Source organism: Bombina bombina, unplaced genomic scaffold (genome assembly GCF_027579735.1).
Source record: "Bombina bombina isolate aBomBom1 unplaced genomic scaffold, aBomBom1.pri scaffold_491, whole genome shotgun sequence".
NCBI classification, from domain to species: domain Eukaryota; kingdom Metazoa; phylum Chordata; class Amphibia; order Anura; family Bombinatoridae; genus Bombina; species Bombina bombina.
The window spans coordinates 199,458-218,863 of record NW_026510828.1 but is presented as its reverse complement, the minus strand read 5'-3'; the positions used below and the strand labels follow the sequence as shown (position 1 = coordinate 218,863).

Sequence of the window (19,406 nt, the reverse complement as noted above, 5' to 3'; positions counted from 1 at the left end):
TGTCATTGGCTCACACAATGTGCTCAGCTAGCTCACACAATGTGCTCAGTTAGCTCAGTAGTACCCTGATGTTATTTCAACAAACAATATCAAGAGAATTAAGCAAATTTGATAATTGAAGTACATCAGAAAGTTGTTTAAAATTGTATGCTCTCTCTGAATCATAAAGAAAACATTTTGGGTTTCGTGTACCTTTTAAATTTTAGCCGAGCGGTCAGTAAAATTATCCAGGTGGTGTGTCCCTTAAAGGGACAGTATACACCAATTTTTATATAACTGTATGTAATAGACACTACTATAAAGAAGAATATGCACAGATACTTATCTAAAAATCCAGTATAAAATCATTTCAAAACTTACTTAGAAGCTTCCAGTTTAGCTCTGTTAAAAAAGGTTAACTGGAACACCCACTGCAAGTGGGAAATAGCAGACACTCCCCCTTCCTCTGCATATGAAAAGACTCTTTACACAAACAGGAGCAAGCTGGGCTTGGTTAGGAGTCTGAAAATCAGAGCGATGTTATTTAAAAATAAGCAAAACTATAACATTTAAAAAAAAACAACTGTATGGGCTATATAAATAGATCATCTACACAACATTTATGCAAAGAAAAATCTAGTGTATAATGTCCCTTTAAGTAGGTCTTAGGAAGATCACTGGTTATGCATCATTTTATGTAGCAAGCACTAAGGGGCTGTTCCTAGTTGCCAATATCTGCAGCTTAAATAGGCCATATCAGTGCTAACTCAATATCCCCAGGAGAGGACTCCTGTAAGAACCTGTCTAGAAGTTTAAAGTGATAGCAAACAGTGTGGCTATTAAATAGTGCATTTAAAGGGACAAGAAAGTCAAAGTTTAAAATAGGAGATAACATTTTAATCAATTTTCTAATTTACGTCCAGTATCACATTTACTTTGTTCTTTTGGTATCCTTTGTTGAAGAGCAAATCTAGGTAGGCTGATAGGATCGTGCACATGTCTTAGTAGTCTATGGCAGCAGTGTTTGCAACATTGTTTACAGCAATATACTACATGGTTGCAAACACTGCTGCCAGATGGTTAGAGACATGTGCTTACTCCTGAATTCACATAGGATTTATCAGAGCTTACCAAGAGAACTAAGCAACATTGGTAATGTAAGTAAATTAGTAAGTTGTTTAAAGGGACAGTGCACTTCAGAATTGTTGTTGTTTAAAAAGATAGATAATCCCTTTATTACCCATTCCCCAGTTTTACATAACCAACACAGTTATATTAATATACTTTTTACCTCTGTGATTACCTTGTATCTAAGCCTCTGCAGACTGCTCCCTTATTTCAGTTCTTTTGACAGACTTGCATTTTAGCCAATCAGTGCTAACTCATAAAAAAACTCTGTGGGAGTGAGCACAATGTTATCTATACGGCACACATGAACTAGCGCTTTCTTGCAGTGAAAAACTGTCAAAATGCAGGCGGCCTTCAATGGCTTAGAAATTAGCATATGAGCTTACCTAAGATTTAGCTTTCAACAAAGAATAAAAAGAGAACAAAGCAAAATTGGAAAGTTGCTTAAAAGTGCATGCCGTATTTAAACCATAAAAGTTTAAATTTTGACTAGACTGTCTCTTTAAAACTTCATGACCTATCCAATCGTTTTGCTTTATTTTAACTTTACTGTCCCTTTAAATATATGCACTGTACATTTGCCATGAACCTAAGCTTTGTTTTAATATGCACTATAGAAAAGTCTATTTTTTTTAAAACATAACTAAACTCAAGCAGCCAGCCAAACAGGAAAACTAAGTGCAGACAGGCTTTAAAGAAACACTTGATAAGAACAGAAATATTTAGAACAAAAGCCATGCACCTGACTTGTTTAGAGTTGATGCTAATAATAAAATCGTTTGTGCGTGGCACTGAGTTTTTTTCAAATAAATTGCAAAAAACAATTTTATTCCTAATCTCACAAAGCCCTTTAGCAATATTTACAAAATGAGGATTACATGGCCACATATCATATTGTACTTTAAATTTAATTAGTGGTTCTTATCCAAGCAAACAGCAGGAAACTTTGAAAGGGATCAATAAGAGTTATCCTAATGCAGGAAATACCAATGCAATCAGGGTCTAATATTGCATTCTATTATAGAAATCCAGACCTAAGAGGAAGCAAGATAACTCATATTTGCAATTTATATTAACTTTTTTAGAACTCTCTAGTCTGCAGGAAATCTTTCTGTTTGTATAAATTAGCCACAATGAAGACTAAACAATATGAATACAAAAAAGTAAGACAATACTATTTGCGATTACACGCACGCACATACACCTACAGTGTATACACACATGCACACACATATATATATATACACACACACACATACACACTTACACATAATACCTTTTTAAAACTAGTGCCTGGGAGTTATATATAGTTCATCGGTGGAACCAAAACATTACAATAAATATTAGAGATCTATTGAATTAAAATATTGGTGCTTATTTTTGTGCTTTGATTTTTTGGATTGTTTTGTTGGAGGCATCAAGTTCACCCCAGATGATTGCTACTTTCTTGGCGGTGCGTCAAGGGCTTTCAGTTGGACTAAATACAAAGGCCCGGATATTGTCACTAGTCCTGGAGTAGTAAGAAATGTAGCTATTATTAGCAGAGCTGACTATATAATTATACTAAGGGGGAAATTTACAAAGCCGCTTTTGAGGCTATGCGGAGCAGGTTGGCATAAGCGAACCTGCTGCCACATATTTAAGAAGCAGAAAGCGCTTCTTTTTCCTCTCCGCCACCTCAAAAGTAGTGAGATCAATCACCCCAACACTCACTTGTTCGCAGTGATTGACATGCCCTGCTCTAACACAATGTTAAATTTTGCCATGTTATGCATTATCGCAAATGGCAATTGCAGGTAGACAGGTTTATTACTTGTTAACCTGTCTGCCTGCAACAATGATACATTTTGATAAATGTTGTCATAAGTGGACTAGTGACTGTTTCTCCCTGACTGGTAAATTATAATATTGTTCCAACAGTGTAAATGTGTGTGTATGTATATGTATATATATGTGTGTGTGTGTGTGTGTATATATATATATATATATATATATATATATATATATACAGGTAGCCCTCAGTTTACGCCGGGGTTAGGTTCCAGAAGGAATGGTTGTAAATCGAAACCGTTGTAAATTGAAACCCAGTTTATAATGTAAGTCAATGGGAAGTGAGGGAGATAGGTTCCAGGCCCCTCTAAAAATTGTCATAATAACACCTAATACATTATTTTTAAAGCTATGAAATGAAGACTTTAAATGCTAAACAGCATTATAAACCTAATAAAATAATCACACAACACAGAATATATAATTAAACTAAGTTAAATGAACAAAAAACATTTGCTAAACAGCATTATAAACCTAATAAAATAATCACACAACACAGACTTCACTTGCATTTTTCTGCAAACAGTTCTTTCTATGCATTCCAATCTGGACTGATTTGTAGACAGGAAGATCTTGTTCCTTTGAAATCTGCTCAATAGCTCAGGTCTGGTTAAACTGATTAATTTCAGCTTGCTTGGCTTTGCTGCAATACAAGCGGTCAGCTCCACCTACTGGCTATTTTAATAAATGCACTGCTTCTCAATGCTTTTCAATAGCAGTCACATGACTGGAAAAAAGGTTGTTATTCTGAAACGGTGTAAATTGAACCGTTGTAAAACGAGGGCCACCTGTATATATATATATATATATATATATATATATATATATATATATATATATATATATATATATACTGTGTGTGTGTGTGTGTATATGTATATATATATATGTATATATATATATATATATAGTGTATGTATATATACTGTGTGTATGTATATGTATGTATATATATATATAATATACTGTGTATGTATTTATACTGTGTGTGTATGTATGTGTATATATATATATATATATATAGATATAGATATATACCCCTCTTTTCATATGTTTAGCCAATGTGAAACACCTTATTGTGAATTAATTTTTGTTTGTTTTATACCATAAATTAAATAATGCTACATACAGTAATAAATTAACAAAAATAAGTGCATAGCGGTTGGCAACTAGGGTTCTGGAGAAGACAGCTGGACCGAAACATGTTGTTGAGCTGAAAGATAGCAGAGAGTGTTGACATTAATGTGAGGTCATAGAAGACCTGGAAAACATATTTTATAATTATCATTTCTCATCTATCTTTCACCACTACCTCCTGTCTTCAATCTGTCTTTCTACTCCCTCTCTTCTCTCTCAGGCCAAATTTTTTCTTTTCACTCTCTTCTCTCTCTTCACTCTTTTTTTCCCCCTCCACTCTTTCTTAACGCTATCTTTTTCTCCACTCTCACCTTTCCTCTCCAACCTCTCTCTGCCGGTTTACCCTCTCAGAAGTAACAGTCTAAGCACTAATGGGGTCTCTATAGCCCTAGAGAAATAACATATCCTTGCCCTTTCATGGATATATAATATCCCTTTAGAATGATAATATTTGTAGCAGGTAACCCAACATTCACTCACTAACTTTCACTCGCCACTGTTAAAGTGAAAGTAAATCCTAGCATTGTACAAACGCTAGGATTTACTATCGTAAAAAAATTAAGGGGACTTTCATTCATGAAGTATAAAATACTTGTAGAAAGCTCCTTTATTTGATTCAATCGATCGCCACTCTTAGCTGCTACAGCAGCCCACGGCTAAATAATTTTTTGGCAAAGAGGTGACGTTTTCACCTCTTAGCCAATAGCCGTGCGGTAAATCCGGCTTGGCGCCCATGAATGAAAGTCCCCTTTATTTGTTTCAATAGTAAATCCTAGCGTTTGTACAACGCTAGGATTTACTTACACTTTAAATTTTCACTGACCATTGGCTATTGGGTTAGTCGAAATTTTGAGCTTTGTATATGTATGTATGTGTGTGTGTGTGTGTGTGTGTATGTATGTATATATATATATATATATATATATATATATATATATATATATATATATATATATATATACACATACACACGCATATATATATATATATATATATATATATATATATATACACATACACATACACATATATATATTTATATTTATATAGATATCAAAATAACAAGAGTATTGCATTGAGCAATGATACTTTTTTTATTGGACTAACTATACATTTATAAGATGACAAGCTTTTGGAAGAGTTCCTTCCTTTATCAAGTCTAAAGCAATACTGACCAATTCAATGGAATTTACAGATTATATCTTAAAACACAGAATAGCTAAGAAAAGTGCAGGGAGAGGAGGAGGTGTCGTAAAAATCATGAGGGGGGCTTAGGTAACAGGCAGACAGTGTCCAGTGTAGGAGAACAGACAGGGGAAGTTATATATATATATATATATTTATATATTTATATACACACACACATACACAAAAGATTGAATATTGGCGCACTGTCACTTGCAAATTAAAGCTATAGTTAGTTATAAAACTATGTTTAAGTGACCATATAGACACTTTCTTTTGATAGATAATGTTATTGGAATTAAATTGAACTTACTTGAATTCTAAAACATAATGACATTTATATTTTATTTTTTCCAATGACATCATCTAATCCAGCCCCTCAAAATATTTGTTGCTTTTGTTAAAAATATTGGCCAATCGCAGTGCTTTAAATTTACAGATTTATTAGCTCCATGCACGTTATAGATTATATGCTCAATTTGCAAAGACCTAATCACGTGTACAGAAGATTTGCTGATCTCTGTATAACCATTTTTTTTGCCGTCATGCATGCGCAAATGCTGCTGTGGTTGTAGCTGATATTGCTCTTAGGCCCCCTGTTGCATTATCGCAATAACCGTGACGTTGGATAATACAATACAAGGTGCATGCGGGGCAAAGAAAAAATGAATTGCACAGGTGTGGGTACGTGCTTGCGACCAGGAAGGGCCTGACCCATCTACAACCCAGGTTAGCCTCTGTTGAAAAGAGTTTCATCTCAATTTTATAGACAGACAATGTCACAGCAGTAGCTTATGTCAACCATCAGGGGATAGCTCACAGTTACCTAGCAATTATTGAGGTGTTATTGGGCAGAAACGTATTCTTGTCTAGTTTCATTCATATTTCAGGGGTGGACAACTGGGAAGTGGACTTTCTCAGTCGCCAATCTCTACATCCAGAGGAGTGGTCTCTTCACCAGGATGTGTTCAATCAGATTGTGAATCTTTGGGGTCTCCCAGAGATGGCATCTCGTTTGAACAGAAAACTTCCCAGATACTTTGCGAGGTCCAGGAACCATTAAGCAGAGTTAGTGGATGCCTTAGTAGCTCCTTGGTCATTTCAATTTGCTAATCTGTTTCCTCCCCTGGTATTTCTACCCAGAGTAATCTAAAGAGATCATCAGTAATCCTGATTGTCCCATCTTGGTGTCACAGGATTTGGTATGCAGATCTAGTTCAGATGTCCAGCTGCTCTCCTTGGTCTCTTCCTCTGCGGTCAAATCTTCTGTCTCAAGGTCCATTTTTCCATCCAGATCTCAAATCTCTGAACTTGATGTCATGGAAATTGAACAGTTAGGGATTAGACATAGAGGTTTCTTTCATTATGTGATTGAAAAGGCTCGTAAGCCTGTAACTAGGAAGATTTATCATAAGCTCTGGAAGGCCCTTATTTCTTGATGTGTGGATCATGGTTTTTCCTGGCATTCACTTTTCTAGTTCTAGGAAAGGACAAAAGGTTCCCACTGTTACTTTGGCTTTTGGGTTGAAACTTTTGATTCTCAAGGCTTACTTGGAGGCGGATCAGCCTCCACCGTAACGGATTAATGCTTATTCTTCTAGGTCAGTTGCCACTTCCTGGGCTCTTGGTCTTCTTTGCATACTTTTACACAATTCTACCATTTTGATGCATTTGCTTCTTCTGAGGCAGCCTTTAGTAGGAAGGTTATTCAAGCAGTTGTCTCAGTTTTTTTTATTTTTGCCGGTTTGATTTATTTTATGTGCATTTAAAAAAAAATGTATGTATTGGAGTTGTGGATTTAATTTCTCAGTTAAAATTGTATTTAAATTCCTCCCTTTAAAGAACAGTCTAGTCAAAATTAAACTTTAATGATTCAGATAGGGCATACAATTTTAAACAACTTTTCAATTTACTTTTATCAGTAAATTTGCTTTGTTCCCTTGGTGGTATTTTTGAAAAGCTAAACCTAGGTAGGCTCAAACTGATTTCTAAACCATTGAAAACCGCCTCTTAGCTCAGAGCATTTTGAAAGTTTTTCACAGTTAGACAGTACTAGTTCATGTGTGTCATATAGATAACATTGTGCTCACTCCCATGGAGTTATTTAGGAGTCGACACTGATTGGCTAAACTGTATGTCTGTCAAAAGCACTGAGATAAGGGGGCAGTCTGCAGAGGCTTAGATACAAAGTAATCACAGAGGTAAAACATATATTAATATAACTTTTGGTTATGCAAAACAGGGGAATGGGTAATAAAGGGATTATCTATCTTTTTAAACAATAAAAATTCTGGTGAAGACTGTCCCTTTAAGTCAGTGATTTTCAACCTTTTTTTTGCAGTGGCACATATTTTTTTACATTAAAAAATCCTGCGGCACACCACCATTCCAAAGTTTTACAAAATCACACATTGTAGCCTAATACAGTATATATATATATATATGTGTATGTATGTGTATATATATATATATATATATATATATATATATACTGTGTGTGTATGTATGTATGTATGTATATCAAATGGAGCCTCTCTCACATGGGCTCCATTTGATAAAGGTCTAGGTGTAGACCGAAACGTTATGGGTTAAGGCCCTGCTGTTTGTTCCAAGGATTGGAATAAAGCCTTTTTCTTTTGAATGAAATTCCTGTGTTGCCTGCTTCTTTCCGGATACTTCTAAACACTGAGGCTAAGTGTGCACCTGGATATCCTACTTACATACTACATTCTATACTGTATATACACATTCACACATACTGTACTGTGCTGTACCTCATACAAACTAGTACAGATGCGACTTATTTTTTTGCATCCGTTTTTTTATGTATACACATCATGCACTCACACAATTCTTCACAATTTCCTCGCCTTCTGTCCGTTCTTCTCCCTTGCTTGTTCACCCTCTCTTGTACTAAATTGCAATCCTCTCCCTCACTCATAAAGTTAGGTTGTTATATTCCAAACTTGAACCCCAGCCCTACTGCTATACAACTTTGATCTTTTATGCTGTCTTCTGTTGTCATGCACCTTGGTCTACGAAGAATCTTCATGACTGCTAAATAGCACTGCACATTCTATTTGTTCAGGCCAGTAAGGGAAAAAATTAAATTGGTAGAATTTCGCCCATGCATAGTGGATTTGCCGCATAAATTTCTTAAGTAATGTAAAATGGATATTTGTGCATCTGCAATACCAAATTTGGTAGAACATTTTTCAGCATGAATTTCATGGTAAGTTTTATTGTACTTAATGTAATTAGCTGCATATCATGGCTTGGTTCCCAGCCTAGCAGTAGTCACAAAGCTTACTTCTTTCCTATTTTCATTCAGTGCTTTTTACATAAAAATGCTGTCCAGTATTATTTGACGGTACTTTTATTACTTGAAAAAAGGCTGGATCTTGGGTTTCTGTTAATTAGCTTTAAAGGGGGACAACTCTTTGTTGAGTGCATCTGAGGAGAGTTGACACGGAAATTATTTATTTAGTACAATTTACTTTCTTTTTATAGGTACATCACTATCCTTACTGAGTTTGTTTTTTCTTTATTCATAAAATACTTAAAATTACAATATGACTGCACTACAAATATAGGTCAATCTGTTTTTATATTGTAACCGTTGTAACGTAACCTAAGCATACATGCTCAGATAAAGGTTATGTAATATTTGTGAGTTCGTATTGGTTTGCGATCTGGATTTTTGTTTTTTTATATTCTCCAGAATGAGCCAAAAAGCATGGGCACACCTATAGCATTCAGTGAGAGTGTTCTACCTAGCACTTTATTAAATTAAGGACATTATCACAATGGGTTAATAGGCCCTGTTAACCTCACCTGGTTCCCAGCTAGTAGTAGACGGGAGACGGAACCCGCAGAGAGAGCCGGCCAATCTCAGCCTTCAATCCCGCCCTTCACCAAGCTGAACAAATTAGCATGTTTAAGCAGAAACAACTTCCGCCTGTCAATAGCGTCATTGGCTTCGCAACTGTACTGCCACTCGCATCCTGAGTATACTCTGCTCAAAGCAGGGCGGCCGCTCACCTAATGATTCATTTACAATACATGACATATTGACATTCATTCACAAACAATCATAATGAATTTTTGTGAATGAATGGAAATATGTCATGTTGTAAATGATGCCGTCTGCCTCTGCTATGGCGGCACAGTGGTTGAAAATCACTGCTTTAAGTTATTACTCGTGGACTCCACGGCTTGAGTATTAGTTCCCAGGAGTAATGGATAGTGGACTCTCACCACCGGTATGAAAGTAAACATAATTTATGCTTACTTGATAAATTAATTTATTTCATGGTTGTGAGAGTCCACAAGACCCCACCCTATGTTTTCTAGGGCTAATATCTTTTTTGAGCACATAGAGAGAGAGAGAACAAATCCGTAATTCTTAAATCCAAACTTTTTAATTTTATTTTAAAATACATTTATCAAAAAGGGGACTGTAACGGTACCAACCGGATACCAAGGGTTAACACCAGGGAACAATGTCCTGCATAGGGAATCAGCAATTCACAACCCAGCCAGTTTTCAGGTTTTAAAACAGAATGACTTTTATTAAGGCTCATATGCCCAGTATTTATGCAGGTCTGACCCCCCCCCAGAAGGGGGGTTGAAAGAATGTTGTACATTAGATGAAGGGAACACACCCTTGACATGATACAATAGATTTACCTTGCTTAAGCTGATAACAATTTAAACACAAGATACATTTGGCTTTTCTTATCACCTAAGCATTTGCTCTCTGAGGGTGATTAAACAATGGACTGTGTATTAATAACATTAATGACAGTGCACAATAGTTGAGGATAAAGCTGAACACAGTTAACTCTTTCAGTGCTGACAGAAGGGTCTGTCACATCTACATAGCACAATATACAGCCTATAGACAAGCTTTCTTACGTTATAGTCCAGAAGTGGCTAGGTTTGCCACAATGCTCCCCCAGAACCAAGCCGGCATACACAGTCTGATCCCAACGGATCGGCTTGGGGATGTCCGGGGCAACTTTCGGCTCAAGTAAGCTACGGGGTGTTCTCCGCCATCTGCTCCAACTTGGCTCAGTACTGCCCCCACCCCAAACATGGAAGCGTCTCTTCCCAGAGGGACTGGGCTTGGGTAGTCACAGGGTTAACATCAGCGGGATCCATGGGAGCATAGGCAGAAACAAGGGGGGCCAAGTCATTTCCAAGGAGAACATCAGCAGGTAAGTCCTTCTTGACCCCCACATTCACAAGTCTAGCGCCCACTCCCCAATCCAAATGTACCCTGGCAACAGGTAGGCGGAACACAGTGCCCCCTGCTACCCTCACAGCCATAGTGTCTCCAGTGTGCTGTTTCTCAGACACCAAGTTCTCTTGAAGCAAGGTCATGGTAGCACCAGTATCCCGTAGACCACTGACCTCCTTCCCATTCACTTTAACCCGCTGCCGGTTATTCCGGTGGGCAGCTTGCACGGGGTCTGCTTCATGTAGGCTGCCCCAGCATTCTGGCGCCTCTACGTAGCGGGCCGCAGGCTGAGGATTATGTGGGATTCCGCCGGCGGGTCTTCTCCAGGACTGTGCTTGATTTGCTGCGTTTAGGGGACACTCTGGTCTTTTGTGCCCTAGTCGCTTACATCCAAAGCACCGAATAGGTTGTGAGTAGCCCCGCGAATTGAACCGGGCTCTCTGAGGGTAGTTCGTGGCCGGAGGCCGTGTAGTATAGCGGTGCGCCGGGGGCTGGTAACTGGCCGCTGCTGGGGTGACTGGGGGTCTGTACTCCACTCTAGCAGTGGGCAATCGGTATACCGCTCCCCCTGCTCCTCGTACTGCCACGGATCCGCCCGTGTGTACTGTATCCGGCACCAAATGGGGAGCTATCAGGGTTAAAGTAGCTCCCGAATCCCGAAGTCCCTGGACCTCCTTCCCCTCTACGGTCCCCAGCTGGCGGGGATGTTGCCAGTTATCGGCGGCCCGGACCGACATCACCTCATGCAGAATTCCCAGGGGTTCCTCGGCTTGGGTGCTCAACACCTCATGAGCGGCTGGCTCCGTTTGGTAATGGTGAGCAGCCGCCCTTGGGGCCTGGTTCTGTCTGACCTGGTTCCAAGCTTGTCTGCTCCGATTTTGGGTGCACTCACGTGCCATATGTCCCCACTGCTTGCAGGTGTGGCATTGTATATTCGCCCGTCCGTTGTTAGGCTGTAGTCCATGGTGCCTCCTGGCATCAAAATGCTGGTCTGCTAATCTGGCTGCTTCGGTTAAGGTGAGGGGTTTTCGATCTCTCACCCATTCTTGGGCTTCTGGGGACAAGCCGTTAAAGAATTGCTCCAACAGCATCAGTTGTCGCAATTCTTCCATGGTGGTAGCTTGGCTGGCCTGTATCCACCCTTGAGATGCTTGATCCAGCTTGTGGGCCCACTCTGCATGTGAATCTCTTTCTGGCTTGCGCAGGCCTCTAAACTTGCGCCGGTATGCCTCTGAGGTAATGGCATATCTTTCCAAGATCGCTCTCTTCACTTTAGCGTAATCCTTGCTGTCCTCCCTGGGTACAGCGCGATACGCTTCCGCTGCCCTACCGGCTAGCTTGCCTGCTAGCACCGGCACCCATACGGACTGCTCCAAATCATGTAACTCGCACAGTCTCTCAAAATCCTGTAAATACCCATCGATCTCATCCTTCTCCTCACAAAACATTTTAAATGCATGGTATGGGATTTTAGGTCTTACTGGGTTGCTGAGTGCGTCCAAAATGGATTCTGCTCGGGAGGATGCATTCCGCGGACTGTGTGCCATCACGTACTCCTGCACATCTGCCATTACCACGGATAGCATATCCCGTGGTACAGGTTGGGGTAAAAATTCCAGCCTGGTCCTCATTTCCCTCTGGTATAGGGTCTCCTCCATGGCTGCTGGAGGCGTAGCGCTGCGAGCTCTGTCTCCCTCCATCAGCTCAGCAAATATAGCCTTGGGTTTGCTGCTGCCTATCTTTCCCCTGGCTTCTAGCAGTTCCTTTAACGTTTGTCTCTTTAGCTTAGAATAATCCATCTCCATTCACTTCGGTCCCTGGTACTCCTTCCATCTTAGTCAGTATTGTAGTAATCCCCCTCTTCCTGAGGTTACTGGCTTGTGTAGTTGCTCTTCTGGGCGATAAGGTTCATTCCGTCGCTTGCCACCAATTGTAACGGTACCAACCGGATACCAAGGGTTAACACCAGGGAACAATGTCCTGCATAGGGAATCAGCAATTCACAACCCAGCCAGTTTTCAGGTTTTAAAACAGAATGACTTTTATTAAGGCTCATATGCCCAGTATTTATGCAGGTCTGACCCCCCCCCAGAAGGGGGGTTGAAAGAATGTTGTACATTAGATGAAGGGAACACACCCTTGACATGATACAATAGATTTACCTTGCTTAAGCTGATAACAATTTAAACACAAGATACATTTGGCTTTTCTTATCACCTAAGCATTTGCTCTCTGAGGGTGATTAAACAATGGACTGTGTATTAATAACATTAATGACAGTGCACAATAGTTGAGGATAAAGCTGAACACAGTTAACTCTTTCAGTGCTGACAGAAGGGTCTGTCACATCTACATAGCACAATATACAGCCTATAGACAAGCTTTCTTACGTTATAGTCCAGAAGTGGCTAGGTTTGCCACAGGGACAAATCAAATAATAAAAGTATATTGCAGAGTATATATATATATATGAGTTATCATTCATTTTATATTACCATCTCAAAGTGTTTAATGTCCCTTTAAGGGGTTAATTATAATACAAAAGTTCATTATTTGCAGAAAGCTGAGCGCTTGGAGATCCAATGACTAAGCCTCGTGATACCAGGCCCAATTTTTTGGTTTTAAAAAAAAAAAAAAAGTAATTTTGTATTTTACTATAGATGCCAAACAGCTGCTATGTCTTTTATTCCTGCAACAGGATAAAAGAGATTAAGTTTTAGATAAATCAACTTGTGTTTATAAAATGAAAGAAAATCCATTTCCTTTTTTCTATAATTAACACTGTCTCTGTAATTTATGTTCAACTATCTTTTTATAAACAATTCTTAGGTTTTATTTATTTTATTAATCCCAAAACATTGATCTAATCCAATGTTGGATCATACCTTTTAACATATAAATCAGATGGTACTATAATACCTGAGCAAAAATATGCTGAATAAATATGTAATATAAATAATTTTATTTAGGTTGAAACATTAAATTGTATTTTTCTAAAATGTTTTATGTTTTAAATCCTAATAATTTGAACTCCTTTTTTTTTAACTTTATTGAATATTTGTAAACCTATCCCACAATGCTTGTGTACAAGTCATTTTTAGCCTGCATTCTTTCTATTTAAATTATGTAACATTATACCGCATACTATTATTATACTGCATACTATTATTATACTGCATACTATTATTATACTGCATACTATTAATATACTGTATACTATTAATATACTGCACACTATTATTATACTGCACACTATTATTATACTGCATACTATTATTATACTGCATACTATTAATATACTGTATACTATTAATATACTGCACACTATTATTATACTGCACACTATTATTATACTGCATACTATTATTATACTGCATACTATTATTATACTGTATACTATTAATATACTGTATACTATTAATATACTGCACACTATTATTATACTGCACACTATTATTATACTGCATACTATTATTATACTGCATACTATTAATATACTGCATACTATTATTATACTGCACACTATTATTATACTGCATACTATTAATATACTGTATACTATTAATATACTGCATACTATTATTATACTGCACACTATTATTATACTGCATACTATTAATATACTGTATACTATTAATATACTGCACACTATTATTATACTGCACACTATTATTATACTGCATACTATTATTATAGTGTATACTATTAATATACTGCACAGTATTATTATACTGCACACTATTATTATACTGCACACTATTATTATACTGCATACTATTATTATACTGCACACTATTATTATACTGCATACTATTATTATACTGTATACTATTAATATACTGCACACTATTATTATACTGCACACTATTATTATACTGCATACTATTATTATACTGCATACTATTATTATACTGCATACTATTAATATACTGTATACTATTAATATACTGCATACTATTATTATACTGCATACTATTATTATACTGCATACTATTATAATACTGCATACTATTATAATACTGCATACTATTATAATACTGCATACTATTATAATACTGCATACTATTATACCACATACTATTATTATACCACATACTATTATTATACCGCATACTATTATTATACAACATACTATTATAATACTGCATACTATTATAATACCGCATACTATAATACCGCATACTATTATTATACCGCATACTATTATTATACTGCATACTATTATTATTATTATTATTATTATCGGTTATTTGTAGAGCGCCAACAGATTCCGCAGCGCTATAAACAAAGGGGGAGTACAACAAAACAATTATAGGGTAGAGGGCCCTGCCAAGAGTTGCACTGTTGTAGTCAGCTCTTAAGAAGGTGATCTGCAAACAGCTGGACTTTTAGGCTTACATGCTAAGGGGGTTCAGGGGATTGCAGTGTAGGAGAGGAACTGGTATTAGGAAAGGTTAGCGTAGGTTGTATGCATCCCTGAACAGTAGAGTCTTTAGGGAGCACTTGAAGCTTACAAAACTAGAAGAGAGTCTTGTGGAGCGAGGCAGAGAGTTCCACAAGATGGAAGCCAGTCTGGAGAAGTCCTGTAAATGGGAGTGCAATGAGGTAACCAGAGAGGAGGAGAGTAGGAGGTCATGAGCAGAGCGAAGGGGACGGGAGGGAGAGTATCTGGAGACAAGGTCTGAGATGTAGGGGGGAGCAGTGCAGTTGAGGGCTTTGTATGTAAGAGTGAGAGTTTTGTGTTTGATCCTAGAGGCAAGAGGAAGCAAGTGAAGGGATTGGCAGAGAGGCGCAGCAGATGAAGAGCGACGTGTAAGGAAGATGAGTCTGGCAGAGGCATTCATTATGGATTGTAAAGGAGCTAGGCGGCATGTGGGGAGACCAGAGAGGACAGAGTTGCAGTAATCAAGGCGGGAAAGAATGAGAGAGTGGATTAAAATCTTAGTTGTGTCTTGTGTAAGGAAGTGTCTAATTTTAGAGATGTTTTTAAGGTGGAAACGGCAGGCTATAGCCAAGGACTGAATGTGAGGAGTGAAGGAAAGATCTGAGTCAAATGTGACCCAGAGACATCGGGCATGTGGGGTAGGGTAATGATGGAGTTGTCGACAGTTATAGAGATATTGGGGGTGGAGATTTTGGAAGAAGGGGGGAAAATGAGGAGCTCAGTGTTGGAGAGATTTAGCTTGAGGTAGTGAGAGGACATCCAGGAAGAGATGTGAGAAAGACAGTTAGTGACACGGGTTAGCAAGGAAGGAGATAGGTCTGGAGCAGAGAAGTAGATTTGGGTGCCATCGGCATACAAATGATATTGGAAACCGTGGGACTTAATTAGGGAACCTAGTGATGACGTATAGATTGAGAAGAGAAGGGGACCGAGGACAGAGTTTTGCGGTACTCCGACAGAAAGTGGTGACGGGGCAGAGGAGGCCCCAGAGAAGGCTACACTGAAGGTACGGTTTGATGGGTAGGAAGAGAGCCACGAAAGGGCTGTGTCACAGATGCCAAAGGATTGGAGGGTTTGGAGCAAAAGAGGGTGGTCGACAGTGTTAAAGGCTGCGGACAGGTCAAGGAGGATAAGCAGAGAGAAGTGGCCTTTTGATTTAGCTGTAAGTAGGTCGTTGGTGACCTTAACAATAGCTGTCTCTGTGGAGTGATAGGGACGAAATCCAGATTGCAGCGAGTCAAGAAGGGAGTTTAACGTAAGGAAATGGGATAGGCGTGCATATACTAGTTTTTCGAGAAGCTCACCAATTTTGTTTTGTTCTCTTGGTATTCTTAGTTGAAAGCTAAACCTAGGATGTTCATATGCCAATTTCTTAGACCTTGAAGGCCGCCTCTAATCTAAATGCATATTGACAGTTTATCACACTAGAGCGTGTTAGTTCATGTGTGTCATATAGATAACATTGAGCTCATGCACATGAATTTACAGAGGAGTGAGCACTGATTGGCTAAAATGCAAGTCTGTCAAATGAACTGAAATAAGGGGGCAGTCTGCAGAGGCTTAGATACAAGGTAACTACAGAGGTAAAATTTGTATTATAACAACTGTGTTGGTTAGGCAAAACTGGGGAATGGGTAATTAAGGGATTATATTTTAAAACAACAACAATTCTGGTGTTGACTGTCCCTTTAAGTATACAGTGAATGTATTTTATAACTCATGGGCTAAATATGCTGTGTTTCTTTAATTCTAGCATCTGTAGGCAGAAATGTAATTCTTACTAGCGGCTGCATCATTGGCGCGTGCTGCGATGTGAATACTTGTGAAGTGATTCCCGAAAACACCGTTATCTATGGGTCTGATTGCTTGCGTAGAGTGCAGACAGAGCGTCCCCAGGTTAGTATTCTGTGTCCTTCAGATTTTTATTTCACAGAGATGACATTTTTCCTGCCAAGCATTACAGTCTCTCATACGTACTGTTTGGGGTATGAAATGCTCAGATAACACTGTTTATGCAGCCTTGCTGTACAGCTGATTTTATTCATTTAAATGTCAATGTTAAAACAACATTACAAGCAGTTATTTTTTGACTGGTATTTCACTTATACCCCTTCTTCCACTAGTATAGTCTTATTTATAAAATGTAACACAATAGGTTATCAAACGCCAAAAATACTTTATGCTCATACTGGCATCTTAGGTATTGCTTTAGTGTATTAGTTTAAAGGGACATTAAAGGGATATGAAACCCAAATAATTTTTTTCATGATTCAGATAGAGCATGTAATTTTTATTAACTTTCAAATTTACTTTCATTATCAAATTTGCATCATTCTCCTTTTATCCTTTGTTGAAGGAGCAGCAATGCACTACTGGGAGCTAGCTAAACACATCACGTGAGCCAATGAAGAGAGGTATATATGTGCAGCCACCAATCAGCAGCTAGCTCCAAGTAGTGCATTGCTGAGCTTACCTATGTATTATTTTTAACAAAGGATACAAAGAGAAGGAATCAAATTAGATAATAAAAGTAATTAAGAAAGTTGTTTAAAATTGTATGATCTATCAGAAACAATTTTGAGTTTTATGTCCCTTTAAACAAAAATAAAATTTCATATTTTTCTCTTTATATTTTCTACTTACAGCCACAAACATTGCAGTTGGACTTCCTGATGAAAATCCTTCCTAATTACCATCACCTAAAGAAGACCACAAAAATGACTTCCACTCCAATAAAAAACTAAACATGCGCTGTATGCCTTGCTAGATAATAACGGATTTCATTTATATCCTGTGTGTTTCTTCTCTATTATGCAATATGTGGCCATATACTCTATATTAGCACTACTATTATTGTTTAACTTTGTTGATTTTGTTTAATAATGCTATTTATGTATGTCGTGTCCAGTGTTCCCTCTACAGCCAGTTTTGTGAGCGGCCCAGCAGTGAAACAGTTAATAAGGGAACCACACCTTGCAGTCTGCATTGTGTAGTGTTTGCTGTCCAAGAAAGATTAAGTAAATTTTAACCTTAATTCTTAGTCAGTGAGGTCAGTAACATGAAATGAATGCAGACCTATATAAAGCACAGAATAGAGTTTTGTATTTTTTTTTTCTTAAATAGAAGAACGTGCAAACAAACGTGACTTTATCCTGGGAAGTTGGATGACAGTTTGAAAACCAAACATGTAACTGGACTTTCTTATGCTAAAAGTCAGTTACATTTTTTTTGCATTCCATTCTTTGTCAATAAATTATTTGTTGTATCTACAGAAGTGAGCTCTCTTTTACTGTATACAATAGATGCACAGAAGGGAACCTGATAGGGTAAACTTTGCACTATACAGACATTAAATAATCACTGAATATTTGTTGCTATTGATGCTACATATCCAAATTTCTCATCTATACTATAATTGCGTTTGTAATGTCCATCGCCGTTGGCAGTTGCGCACGTATCCTCAATGAAATGTTGGCAGCGCCAGGCAGCTGCATCCAGGTTAATTCCGAGAATGGCAGGGGATACTTTTACCACCCTGCAATTTTCGGAATCCACCGGGATGCAGCGAAGGCAAACGGAGCATTACAAAAAAAAAAAACACCTCCCGCACGAAGTATATAAAAAAAAATGAACCTCCCACCTGAAGTATTAACACATACACCGCAAACCCACACATCGCAAAATAATAAAGTAATTAACCCCTTAATCCCTTAACCGTCAACCACCCACATCGCAATAAACCTAATTACCCTATTAACCCCTAAACTGCAAAAATCCCCACATCGCAATAAACATTATTACCCCTTAAACCATAAAACCCCCACATCGCAATAAACCTATTTACCCTATTAACCCCTAAACCGCAAAACCCCCACATCGCAATAAACCTAATTACCCTATTAACCCCTAAACCGCAAAATCCCCACATAGCAATAAACCTATTTACCCTATTAACTCCTAAACCGCAAACCCCCCACATCGCAATAAACCTAATTAACCTATTAACCCCTTAAACCGCCAACACCCACAATGCAAATAACTAATTAAATTACTAAGCCCCCTAAACTAACACCCCCTAAATTAACACTATTTACCTAAACTAAAAAATACTAAAGTTACAAAAAATAAATAAGCTAAGATTACAAAAAATAAAAAAGGCTAATATTACAGAAAACAAAAAAAACAAGTTACCAAAGTTTACAAAATTAAACCTAATTCCTATGAAAATAAAAAAGCCTCCCAAAATAAAAACACCCCCTAATCTAAGTATAAACTGCCAGTAGCCCTTAAAATGGCTTTTCTCTTGTAAGGTGTATCCAGTCCACGGATTCATCCATTACTTGTGGGATATTCTCCTTCCCAACAGGAAGCTGCAAGAGGATTACCCACAGCAGAGCTGTCTATATAGCTCCTCCCCTAACTGCCACCCCCAGTCATTCTCTTGCAGCTCTCGACAAGGGA

General features: G+C 37.9%; 1 protein-coding gene across 1 annotated transcript in view; it reads left to right on the top strand.

The window, feature by feature from the left end:
- LOC128643478 (dynactin subunit 6) overlaps positions 1 to 18,219 on the top strand; it is a 37,002-nt gene extending 18,783 nt beyond the window's left edge. Inside the window, exons 6-7 of the mRNA XM_053696324.1 lie at positions 16,699 to 16,841; positions 17,591 to 18,219. Coding sequence (XP_053552299.1) covers positions 16,699 to 16,841; positions 17,591 to 17,689 — 242 coding nt within the window. The 3' untranslated portion in view covers positions 17,690 to 18,219. The remainder of the gene's footprint in view (positions 1 to 16,698; positions 16,842 to 17,590) is intronic.
- The last annotated feature ends 1,187 nt before the right edge of the window (positions 18,220 to 19,406 follow it).